The sequence below is a fragment of the Ceratotherium simum genome, chromosome 29 (genome assembly GCF_057802395.1).
Source record: "Ceratotherium simum simum isolate JZ-2026a chromosome 29, ASM5780239v1, whole genome shotgun sequence".
NCBI lineage: Eukaryota > Metazoa > Chordata > Mammalia > Perissodactyla > Rhinocerotidae > Ceratotherium > Ceratotherium simum.
The window spans coordinates 223,282-235,925 of record NC_141928.1 but is presented as its reverse complement, the minus strand read 5'-3'; the positions used below and the strand labels follow the sequence as shown (position 1 = coordinate 235,925).

At 59.7% G+C, this 12,644-nt stretch overlaps 1 protein-coding gene across 2 annotated transcripts in view; it reads left to right on the top strand.

Moving 5' to 3' along the window:
* Positions 1–4,663: 4,663 nt before the first annotated feature.
* CACNA1B (calcium voltage-gated channel subunit alpha1 B) overlaps positions 4,664–12,644 on the top strand; it is a 213,671-nt gene continuing 205,690 nt past the window's right edge. For both annotated transcript variants that reach the window (XM_087418671.1, XM_087418670.1), the window contains exons 1-3: positions 4,664–5,019; positions 5,963–6,068; positions 9,756–9,895. In XM_087418671.1, the coding sequence (XP_087274797.1) occupies positions 4,736–5,019; positions 5,963–6,068; positions 9,756–9,895 (530 nt within the window). In that variant the 5' untranslated portion in view covers positions 4,664–4,735. The remainder of the gene's footprint in view (positions 5,020–5,962; positions 6,069–9,755; positions 9,896–12,644) is intronic.

Below are 12,644 nucleotides of genomic sequence, written 5' to 3'. Positions count from 1 at the left end.
AATAGCAAAACCTCAAATAACCCAGTTAAAAAATGGGCAAAGGACCTGAATAGACATTTTTCCAAAGAAGATATACAAACAGCCAACAAGTACATGAAAAGATGCTCAACTTCACTAATCATCAGAGAAATGCAGATCGAAGCTACAATGAGCTATCACCTCACACCTGTCAGAATGGCTATTATCAAAATGACAAGAGATAAGTACCGGCAAGGATGTGGAGAAGAGGGAACACTTGTGCACTGTTGGTGGGAATATAAATTTGTACAGCCACTCGGGAAAACAGTATGGAGGTTCCTTAAAAAATTAAAAATAGAACTACCATATGATCCAGCAATCCCACTTCTGAGTATCCATCCAAAGGAAATGAAATCACTATCTCAAAGATATATCTGCACCCCCATGTTCACTGCAGCATTATTCACAATAGCTAAGACATGGAAGCAACCTAAGTGTCCACTGATGGATGAACAGACAAAGAATATGTGATATACATACAATGAAATATATGAGTAGAGCCATAAAAAAAGAAGGAAATCCTGCTATTTGCAACAACATGGATGAACCTGGAGGGCATTATGCTAAGGGAAGTAAGTCAGACAGAGACAGACAAATAATATATGATCTCACTTATATGTGGAATCTAAAAAAGCTGAACTCACAGAAATGGAGAGTAGAAAGGTGGTTGCCAGGGGCTGGGGAGTAGAGGAAACGGGGAAATGTTGGTCAAAGTGTGCAAACTTCTGGTTATAAGATGAGTGAGTTCTGAGGATCTAACGTACAGCTTGGTGACCGCAGTTAATCACCCGTATTGTGCACTTGAAAGTTTCTAAGAGAGCAGAGCTTAACCTTCTCATCACAAAAACAAAAAAAGGTAACGATGTGAGATGATGGACATAACTATCCTTATTGTGGTAATCGTTTTACAATATATGCATGTATCAATTCATCACATTGTACACTTTAAACTGGCACAATGTCATACGTCAATTATATCTCAGTAAAGCTGGAAGAAAGAGAGGTGGAGGAACACCCACGAGAGGAGCCAAAGAGGCGCTGGGCTCGCAGGTGCCGTGAGGGGAGGGTGGGCAAGGCCCACCCTCCAAGAACAGGCAGGGGGCTGAGCTTCGAGGACAGTGGAGGGTGGTTACAATGCCATCGCCAAGCACCAGGGCAGGACCAACTCGAGGAGCCCTGAGGACTTCCTGGGGGACCGTGGGGGACCAGTGTGTGACCTTCTGCAGCGGCTGGAGCCTCATGGGGGTACCCCTGGAGGTTCGAGGTGGGCGTTTGCCAGGTGAGTAGGACAGAGGTTGAGGGCCAGGGAGTCCTGCCGGGAAAGGAGGGGGTGGAGGCAGGAGACACTGAGGTCATGGGGGGGAGCAAGTGAGCTGGAAGGCCCAGGGAGGAAGAATAGTGTCATTGAGGGGTGACAAACTCCAGCCTCCTGTCCTAGCTCTCTCACTTCCAGAGACGCTTCCCTCTCCACCCCACTGAGTCTCCACATTGCCTGTCGCCTCAGCACATCTCCCCCGTGACTCCTCTTTCTTGCTCCCCTGGATGAGCGTTTCAAACCTGCTCCTCCTTCCAGCCTGCAATGCCCCGTCTCACTCTCTGTCGATCATCTTGTTTCTTATTTCACTGAGAAAGTAGAGCAATCAAAAGACAGTCCTCATCCTCCCCCAATTAATCCACCAACCCACCTGTGCCTAGAGTCTTGCGCTCTGCCTTCCCTTCTGCTGCACGAAGGAACCGTCCCGAGTCCTATGCCCTCTCGCCTAGACTAGGCAATACATCCTTTTTCTTACATCAGCAATTTTTCTTTCTATTGAGTCATTCTAATCAGCATGCAAAGTCCAATAATATCCTCATCTTTTAAAATAACACCAAAACTCCCTTCATGCCACATCTCTCTCTAGCTATTGTTCCATGTCTCTGCTCCCCTTTGCAGAAAAACTCACTGGACAAGGTTTATACCCCTGCTGTATGCACTTCCTCACTGAGCAAGCTGTGTACCTGGAACCTGGAAGGAGAAAAAGGAGGGTAGAAAGGGTGCCTGACAGGAGCTGGGACCGTCAGTTGAGGCTTACAGCCAACCCCAGGTGACCCAGCAGGAGGGAGCTGCAGAATAAACGCCCTGAGCTGCTCCTTCTTCCTCTAGGTGCCTACTGGTGCTCCTCACAGGCCCAGAACAACGAGGAGCCAGAGGTCAAGGGAGTGAGCTGATGTGACCTACACAGGTCAGTGCATGGCACAGAGCAGAGTGGGGGGGGGGCAGGCACGAAGTATTCAACACAGCCTCCAGATTCATCTCTCCAGTAGTGACCTCTCGTCTGAGCATCCCTTGTGACACCCAGCTGCCTACTCAACATCTCCACTTCTACGTCAAATACAAAATTCTTAATTTCCATCCCATGACCAATAAACTCTTCTCCTCATCTTCCCTATCTCAGTAAAGAGCACCAGCCAACAGCTGCTTAGGTCAAAAGCTAAGAGCCTCCATGTTTCTTTCTTTCACATCTCCCAACCGACACATCAGCAACTCAGTCAGCTCTACAATAGAGCCACTTGGCACGATGCTTCTTACCCAAACCACACCACCCCTCTTTCGGGCTTCTGTCAAAAACCCCTAAGTGTCCTCCCTATTTCTCTCTGTCACAGGCCTGCTGGCAGCTCCCCCACAGCCTTCCACTTCCCAGCTAAGTGAACCCTGATTATGTTTGGGGCCGCTATGTGCCCTCTCAGTGGATGAGGGCAGTCCTAGTCCCCTTTCCCGTACGTTCACTTCTCCACCCTCTTGAAGCCAGGAGTAGTTATATGGCCCAGGTCTGCCCAGTGGAATTTAAGGGGAAATTTTCTGGGGAGCTTCTGAGAAAACACGCCTTTGTTATAAAAGGATATCATACATTTATTTTAAAAAATGGATGTCCTTTTATGCCTGACCCTTGCTTCCTATTTGAGATGGTGGTGTAAAGATGTGATGCTTCGTGCTATGGCAGCTGCCTTGGGCCATTAGGTGACAAGCATGAGGGCAAAAAGTGTACGTGGTGCCCATGGGAGGCAGGAGGGATGGAAAGAGTCTGTGTTCCTGAAATTGCATACTTTATGACTTGTTATCAAGTCAGATTAAAACTGTATTGAATAAGCCACTGATAAGTAGCTGGGGCTTGGGTTGCTTACCTGTGAATGCATCCTAGGTGATCCACGTAGGCCCCTGCAGTCAGTTCCCCACTCAGCAGCTAGAGGGACCCTTTTAGACAAAGAGCCAGATGACGACCTTTCTGCTCAGAAGTCTCCTTTGACTTCCCATCACACTCGGAACAGAAGCCAGAGCCGCGCCCAGGTCTGCACAGCCTGGAGACGGCGCCCAGGGCCTCTGCACTCAGTGTCCTGGCCTCAGTTTGCAGAGCTCACTTCTCTACGACATTCAGGTCCGCTCGGGATCGCTTCCTGAGAGAGGTCTTTCCTGCCGGGGTGGTAGAGGGGCCTCCTCCACCATCACTGGCGACGCTGTTTCCTCGTTCTGTTCTCCCAGCTCACTGCGGCCTGGCGCTGCATGCGGTATTGATTTGCTCTCTGCGTGCTGGTGAAGGGGACACTTGCCTTACCTCCTCTGTCACTCGCCAGGAGTGATTCGGGGAAGGCTTCTTATCTGAATGTTGTGAGGACCAAATGAGCAAGTTGTGCATGAACCGAGTAGAACAGTGCTGGGCACAAAGTAGCCACTAAGAGAACACTTGCCATTCCTTGTGTAAGAACGTCAGCTCCTTGAAGGCAGAGTTGGGAGCCTAGTGCCAAGCATCAAATAGGTGCTTAGTGGAGACGCTGAATGAAAGGATGGGTGGATGAAGAGCACACAACAGGCTCTCTTTAAATTTTTATTGAATGAATCGTGGAACGATGGAATCTCTGAACTGAGATTTTGGAGCTGATTCAGTGTGTGTTGATGGGAAGGTCTAGGATATGATTGAGGGCTGAGGGGCCCCAGGACAGGGTTGCGCACCCTGAAAACCCGAGACCAGGGAGTTGAAAGCACTGTCCATAAGGATGTGGAAGACACCGAAAGGATGGGAGGAGAGGGCCCGGGAGCCAACATGTTAGAAGAGGCTGGTGGTCCGCAGCGAGGGGGAGGGGAGCTGACGATGTGGCCGCTGGGAGCAGTGAGGTGTGGAAGGAGACTGGGAACCAGGGGCCTAGCCCTCCCCGATTTGGGCTGGAGCATCTCCCGGCTGGTGACGCCTCCAGGGGAGAAAGGAGGCGTCCGTTTGGGCTGCTGAGCACGGCCGTCGAGGACTCCCAGCCCCGCCCAGCTCCTGGCCACAGCCGCCCATTTCAGCACCTGGCCAGCGCCCGGCCGGCACGCGAGGCGGGACGCGCGGAGGGCGCACGCTTACCGCCAGCCGAGCCTGGGGCGCAGCGAGGAGCCCCCGCGGGACGAGGCGCTGCCCGGAGGGCAGGCGGCCGGGACCCGGCGGCGGTGACAGGGCGGGGGCGGCCGGCCGGAGGCGGGGCGGGCGGGCGGGGCCGGCGCGGATTGGCCGGGCGCCGCCACGTGACTGGCCCCTTATAGGGCGTGGTGAGGGGCGGCGGAGTCGGGTGCGGCGGCGGCCGGGCCGGGCGAGGTCCGGTGCGGGTCCGGCGGCTGCGCGGCTGCTCCGCTCCGAGCGCCTGGCGCGCCCCGTGCCCTCCCTGCCGGGGCCGCCGGGCCGGGGGATGCGCGCGGCGCCCGGGAGCCATGGTCCGCTTCGGGGACGAGCTGGGCGGCCGCTATGGGGGCACCGGCGGCGGGGAGCGGGCCCGGGGCGGCGGGGCCGGCGGGGCGGGCGGCCCGGGCCCCGGGGGGCTGCAGCCGGGCCAGCGGGTCCTCTACAAGCAGTCGATCGCGCAGCGCGCGCGGACCATGGCGCTGTACAACCCCATCCCGGTCAAGCAGAACTGCTTCACCGTCAACCGCTCGCTCTTCGTCTTCAGCGAGGACAACGTCGTCCGCAAATACGCCAAGCGCATCACCGAGTGGCCATATCCTGCCGGGGGCCGGGCCGGGCGGGAGCCGGGGGCCGCCCGAGGTCGCGGGGACAGGGACGGGCGGCGTCCGCGCCCCGCGGGGTCTGGGAGGGGCGGCCTGGGCGGGCGGCGGGGCTGGGGCTGGTGGCGTGCGGCGCCCAGTGGCCATCTTCCCGGGGCCGGGCGGGGGTGCGACCGGGGAGAGGGGCAGCGGGCCGCCGCGGCTCGGCGAGGAGGGGGCGGGGCGTGGCTCGGGGCCCCTTTCGTGTGCATGCCTGTGTGTGTGCGTGCGTGTGTGCGTGTGTGTGTGGGGTCGTGGCGTCGGCGGCTGCGGGAGCGAGGTGGACGCTGGGCGGAGCCCCCGGCCCCTGGAGTCGGTCCTCCGCTCCCTTGGTCCGGGTGCAGCGCGTGGCCAGCCTGGAGGGCACCCGAGGGCGAATCCGTGTCTGTGTAGGTGTGAGCACCGTGTGGACGTGAGCCCGTGCGCGTGCCTGGCTGCAGGTGCCTGCGCGTGTGTGCGGGCAGAACACGAACCCGGCGCTGCGCGTGCGTGCGCTCGGGCTCTCAGTACATGCATGTTCACGTGCCGTGTAGGTACATGTGGATGCGTGTGTCTAGATCAGAGTGTGCGCCTGCGCGGGGTCCTGCCTCCGGCCTCGCGGCGGGCGCGCAGTCCCCTCCCCGGGGCGCGGGCGCGGGCGAGCCGCGGGGGAGGCGCTGTCCGCGGTGCTGACGACCCCGGACGTGCCGAGGGGCTGGCGGCGCGACTGCAGAGGCCCCGCCTCACCTGGTCCCCGAGGGTGAGGGCGGGGAGGGGGGAGGTGGGCTCCGGACCGGTCATCTTCAGCCCCTCCGGAGGCGGCCTGGCGTGGCTGCTGCACTGCGCGCCGTCGGCCCCGGCCTCCTCCCTTCCTCCCCTCCCCCTCGGCGCCTCGCGGCCGGTCCTTAACCCACGCACTCCGTTTGAGTACATGATCCTGGCCACCATCATCGCCAACTGTATCGTGCTGGCGCTGGAGCAGCACCTCCCAGACGGGGACAAGACGCCCATGTCCGAGCGGCTGGTGAGTGCGGTGGCGGCGGGGGCCTGAGGGCAGCCGGTGGGGTGGCGGCAGGTTGTCTGATTCCAGGCCCTTGGGATCTGTGGTTGAGCGCAGCTTTTCGGGCACGGGCACGGCAGTCTGGGCAGCTCCCTCCCCTTCAGTGGAGGAAACAGAACCCGCGGCTGACGCCTCCCTTAAGGGCAGGAGGGCTAGGGTAGCCAGCTCAGCCTCTGATGGGGAAGAGTGGCCTGAGAGAGGCCACGTGAGCCAGCAGCTGCTCTGCTCTGCTCTGTGCCACTAGCCACCCCTACCCCAAATGGGCCGTGGCCTTAGGCCTGGGGTGGGGGAGGGGTGCTCACAATGGCCCGGGGTCAGGACTGTCTGGCTCTGTGAGGCCCCTCGTAGGGGGTGGGCTGGCTGCTCACCCCTCCCTTCTGGGCTCTGATAGTCTTTAGTCCCCGGGGTGCAGCCTTGGGTCTAGGGATCATCAGCCTCTCCTTCAGAGTTGTCTTCCCTGCTTCTGCTTGAAACCCTTTCCCATGGGGCCACCCTTCCCATGGGAAGCTCTCCTTCCCAGGCTTTCTTCCCGAACATCCTGAATCATTTTCACCACTCCTGCCAAGAGGTCCACAGCCCTGTGGTGTACCCTGTTGAAGAACAGAGCCCATGAGAGTCAGGGTGCCAGGGCAGGGTCTCTGGAGGGGCTGGGGCAGAGTGGTATTTAGAGAGTTGAGCCCTACTACAAAGGTGAGGCCATGTCCCCTAGTCCCCAGCCCTCGTTGCTGCCCTGGCCCCTTTGAGTGGGCTTGGTGTGGGGTCCTAGAGGCCTGAGAGACTGAGCCTCACAGCAGAGAGAAGGACAAGCAGGTGCTGGGATCTAGAGAGGGTCTGGGGCCTGGCCAGAGAGCTGCTGGAGGGCCTGAGATCCCTGAGGAGACAGCCTCTCCTGGGGCACCGGGCATCCAGAGGCTGATCCCTCTTCCACACCCTGGCGAGTAACTGGTCCTCTCTGAGCTTCTTTCCCTCACTTCAGCAGAAATAAGCATTGATGAAACAGGGCCTGTTGGGTGCTTGGTATGGGCTCTGAACTCCCCTCCTCTGGCCATTGAAGGCCCAAGGGTGGGGAAAGGGACACGGATACCCAGAGGGTGCTCACAGTTGGGTGGGGCACCAAGAGAAGGCAAGGAAGTGGACAGCCATGGGAGGGGAGGTTTCGTGGAGCAGCCATTTCCTCAGGCACGCAGAAGGCGGGGGTGGGGGTGGGGTGGGGTGGGGTAGGGAGGGGGGTTGGTGGTGGTTGTTTCGGCTGTGGGACTCGGGGGAGGAGGAGAGTGAGGGACAGCACAGCCATGCCACAAGGGAAGGAGTGGGATGTGGTCCCTGTGGGTGACTTGACTAGGTGTGGAGCCAGACAGGTCACTTGCCTTCTGTGGGCCCCTTGCCTGCTGTGTGCTGGAGGTGAGCGTCCACTCTGGAGGCTGGAGAAGAGGGTGAAAATGGGAGAAAACTGGGGTTCAGGCAGGGAGCTTCGAGTACCAGGCCACAGGGCGTGGTCCCATCTCCAGGGGAGTCTGGCCAGGGTAGGGCCAGAGGAAAACAGGCCAAGGGGTGGCAGGGGGCGGGGCAGGGAGGCCAGGGCAGGGAGGCCAGTGTACAGCTGTTAGGCTCAGGCCTGTGCCTGTTGGACAGCAGGCTCGAGTGGGCCAGCCTATCATCCATCCAGGTCCGAGCCCCCACTGGGTAGGTGAGGGGGGGTGTCTTTGGGGTGATGGGGGTGGGCACACTTCTAGTGGCTGGAGGCTGAGCTGCTGGGAAAATGAGTGGAATGTGCCCCTTGGCTGGCCTGGAGGCCTGAGGAGCCCCCGCTGACCCTAGTCCTGCAGGCAGCACAGGCCTTGTAGGCCCCCAGGATGGACGGGAGGCCGGAAGAGGAGCGGCGAGTGCAGGGTTCAGGTCTGGAGGCTGGTGCTACTGCCAGGGGAGCGAGTAGGGCTGGGTGGGGGAGTGGGAGCCTCCTGTCGTTTGCCAGCCTGGCTGGGTGGGGCCTCCACTGTTCCCTGTCTCTGGGGGCTCCACTCCCCACCCGCCCATCGATTTCCTGAGTGGCCTTTGGCCTGAATCCCTAGCTTGCAGTCCTCCCCAAAACCAAGCCCATGGCTGCCTGCCCACCACCCCTGACCCAAGCTGGCCCTTTGCTGCGTGTGGTCAGGAGTGGCACTGAGGGAAGAGCTGTGAGGAGAGGGGTCTCCCGGATCTGGCCTGCCCTTCTCCTGTCTGTCCAGAAGCTGTCTATGAAGATCTGTTTGCTGGGGCCCAGCTGTTTCCCAGGGGCAGTTGGTCAGCAGCCTCTTCCCTCGGGGAGAGGGGACCCTCCAACTAAACTAGCCCAGAGGCCTCCGGGGGCATGATCCCCGTCATGAGTCAGCATTGAGTGGCAGGACGGGAGAGCTGGGCCATGATGGATGCTCGTTCCGTGGCTTAGGCCCCTGGGGGCTGAGGCCTCCCCCGGGCACTGCTGTTAGCCCAGGCTGAGGGTGTACCAGCTCGTATGGGAAGAGCCCTGAGAGCTGGGCTTCTTGGGGGAGGAAGGCACAGGCTGCTGGTCCTGAGTGGGAACTGGCAGCACCCATGGGGAGCCAGCCTGGTGCACCCCTCATCTGCAGCCCCAAGGTGGCCATCCCCCGGGGCCTGCAGCCCCGGCACCTCCCTGGCAGGGCAGAGCAGCTTTCTGAAGGGCAATTCCTCTTGTGGCTTAGACAGTCCTGAGGGCAAACCCTCCCCACCAACCATTTGTCTGCTTCTTAAGGCAGCAGCCCTAGAGTGCAGGACCTGTGGTCTGCCCTCAGGCTGTTTCCCATGCTGACCATCCCCCTGGTCCAGCTCCCTGGGACTCACCTGCATGGAGGTTCTCTCTGCCGCCCTCCCCAAGCGTATTATGCCCTGGTCACTTGCCACACCCTCTGTGCATGTCTCCATGTGGTGTCCTCCTCCCCAAGCTGCATAGGGCTGGTCCCCCACCTTGCTCAGCATCAGAGGGGCCTGACCCTAGTTGGCTGAGTGACAGATGCAGCCTTGGGCAGAGGGGAGAGAGCACTGCCATCTCCTGCCTCTGTTCCTTTGCTCACACTGTTCCCTCCACCTGGGATTCTTTTCCTTGCTGCCCTCCAGAGGCTCTGTATTTGCTCCCACCAAGACTTGCGTGTTTTATTATCCAGAAGATGTGTGTTGAATGAATAAATGGGTCCTGGGCCCTGCTCTGGGAGTTGGGCATCATCCAGACAACCTGTGTGATGGTGGGGCCCAGGATCAGACTTAGATCATCTCTGAGTTTGAATCTGGTGCCTCTGACAAGCTAGGAATCTCGAGCCCAGCTCCTTGATATCTGTGCCTCGGTGTCCTTTAGAGTGGGGATGATCCTAGCACTTAATGCGATGGGGAATTGAAAGGATTACCCAAGTTGTTGCAGAAAAAGCCCACAAATGCTGTTGTTTTCATCATTATTGCTTCCCTGCCCCAGGGCCCTTGCTGTGGTGACTAGGACATGGGAACAGGGCCCCTTCCCTGTTAGGAGAACATGGCAGAGGAGCAAACAGGCCCTTGACGCATATGCCACAGTGGAGAAGTCGGGGTGTCGCTCTGGGTAGGGGGTTGGAGCCAGGCCTGCCGCTCGCGGGGCAGTGACGACCCCTGCTCTGTGCTTCTCCTCAGGACGACACGGAGCCCTATTTCATCGGCATCTTCTGCTTTGAGGCGGGCATCAAAATCATCGCTCTGGGCTTTGTCCTGCACAAGGGCTCCTACCTGCGCAACGGCTGGAACGTCATGGATTTTGTGGTGGTTCTCACGGGGTAGGCTGCCGGGCCGGAGCGGGGTGCCCTCTGCACGGGGCTGGGGGTGGGGCAGCAGTGTGCACACTGGTGGCCCCATGGCCCCCATGAGACGGGTGGGTGTGGGTGCAGGTGGCTGTGTGGGAGGAAATCTCTGATTGCGTCCCGTGTGGGCGGGGTTGATTCTCCCCGTGAGGTGCCCAAGCTGAGATGCTTCCGGAGCCGCTGGTGTGGGGCCCTGTCACCATGGGGAGGGGCTTCCCAGGGCAGCAGAGGGCTCTGGGCCTTATTTTGTACATCCTGGGCTCCAACCTTGCCTCCGTCGACCTGCGACCTGGGAGTGGCCCTTTCGTGTGCGTGAGCATTTTCTGCCTGAGAGCCCCCGGAACATCCCCCTGGAGCCAGTGCTGCGCTCGCACGAGCCTGTGCACAGCAGGTTTGCACGGTTTCTGGCTCCAGGAAGGTGTATATCAGTGTGTCCTGCCCACCGCTTTCCTCCTCAGATGGACCCTAAGAATTACCAGCTTGTGACCCCCAGAACAACCCAGGAGATCTAGAAAACCGACTTGGGGATGGGCCTGGTGGGAGTGCAGGCAGAGTGCCCTGCTCCTCGTCACTGAGCCCCCACTCTTCGGGGCTGCAGTCTCTCCCTCTGCCTGGTGGCACAGCCCTGTTTCTCTGGCCAGCAGGCTGAAGGCTGGGGCTGAGCTTGCTGCTCCGGCGCTGGGGGTGGGGGTGGCGGTGGGGGGTGAGTGCTCGGGGAGTTTGCTCCTCAGAACCTGTTTGCACAACCCAAGTCCCAGAGGCCCCACCCTGGGCCAGGGATGCAGTCTGTTCTTCCTTGGGGCCTCCTGGTCCTGGGGAGGCTCTGAGCACAGATTGGAGAGGGGGGAGCAGGCCCCACTGCAGCCCAGAACACTCCTTCCAAGAAGTGTTGATTGTGGCCGGGGCGTCCAACCTTGTGCTGGGCAGAGGCTGCCCCGTGATCCCCAGCCTGCCTCGGCCAGGTGAGGACGTGTGCAGAGGTGGTCTGGGCTGAAGGCAGAGGAGGGAGCGGGTGACTGTGGAAGCCCCCAGGTCTGGGACTCCAGCCTCCATGGGCTGCCTGCCTGTGAGGAAGAATCAGACTTGGCTAAATGGCCTCTGGGCTCCTGAATGACGCCTGCAGAGTGAGTGAGCCCCCCTCTGTCGCCTGCCCCGACTGCTCACACTGCTGAGGCCTGGGCCCCAGGGGCGGCTTGGTGTGCCCCGAGCTGGCCTTGCCTTGGTGGTCTCCCTGGAGAGATGAGGGAGCTGCCTGTGGGCAGCCCCTCCCCGCCTGCCCCGCCTCGTGCTTTCCCCTCAGTCCAGGGCCTGTGGCACCGGTGTCACCAGCACTGATGGGATGGGCGCCTCTGAAATTGGAATTGATAGGTTTTCTGGGCAGCTTTCTGATTTCCGTTCCATTTCTTATACTGACCAAGACGGGAAGAGAGTGGGGTGCCTTCTGTTGGGAGACATGGTATCTGCAGTGCAGTGGACGCTGTCTACACCTGCCTGCTGTGGGGGATGCTCCCTCCCCACGGGGGGTGTGGCGTCGGGGCATTTACAGAAAGCCCTCTGAAGCTCTGTGGAGACCCGTGGTCCCATCCATGATGCTGTTGGGGGTGCTGGGTGCTCCCCGCGGTCCAGCGGGCACTCTGTGGGCTGTCGAGGAGTGTTTACATCTCTCTCCCTCCCTCTAGATGCCAGACCCTGAGGACAAGAACAGAGTCTTATTTTTCAGGATGTCCCCAGAGCCTAGCTTGGGGCGGCCCCCAGGAGGGCTCAGGGAGTGTCTGCTGAATTAATGGGTTATTGAAGCGTTGTGCTCTGTGCTTGGGCCAACTGGGAGCTGGGTGGTGTGGTGGGACCCTCCCTCCCGGGATGCTGTCCCTGTTGCCGAGTGTTTGGGCTGCTGGGAGCCTGCGGGGAGGTGGAGGAGACGCCACCCACCCCTGGGCAGGACCCCTGTGTCTTCTGACGGCATGTCTTGATTCCAGGTCCTGGGAGCCTAGGTCTCCCAGCAAGGGCTGGGAGAGGCCTCCTGAGGGTGGGGCGTGCCGGGCTGCGCTCCCTTTGCTGTGGACCACACTGCTGGGCTTGGGAGAGCAGGATGGGCTCACCTTCCTGGGAGCCCCAGCAAGAGGGTCCCAAGGGTCCTGAGACCTTAACTTTGCCCCCCAGCCCTGGCCCGGGAGCTCCTTCCCTCTGTGCATCTCTTCTTTCTGTTCCCGCCCCCCCCCCCCCCCCCCCCCCGCTCTTCTTCTTCACATGGGCTTCTCTGCCCCGCTGTCTCTGTCTCCCTCCCTGTCTCTCTGTCTCTGTCTCCTTGTCTCTGTCTCCTTGTCTCTCCCTCCCTCCCTGTTTCTTTGTCTCCCTGACTCTCTGTGTCTCTCCTGCCCTCCGTCTCCCTGTCTTACTTTCTTGGTCTCTGTCTCTGTATTTCAAACCTTCTCTGCCTCTCTGACCTGTTATCTTTTCTTTGCCTTCTCTGTCTCTATATTTCTTTCCCTCTCGATGTCTGTTTCTTTGTGTCTTTTTGCTTTTTCTCTCTCATTCTTCCTCTATCTCTTTCTCTTTTCTGCCCTATCCTGTGTCTCGTCTGGGTCAGTCTCTGCTCTCTGTGTCTGCAGGAGCAGGGCTGGGAGTTGGCACTGATGGTTTCCTGGCTCCCTCTCTCTGCCCCTCAACCCCAGAGGTGGCGCTGGGCTGGGAGAGGGACCCCCAGGTGGGGAGGATGATCCATGTC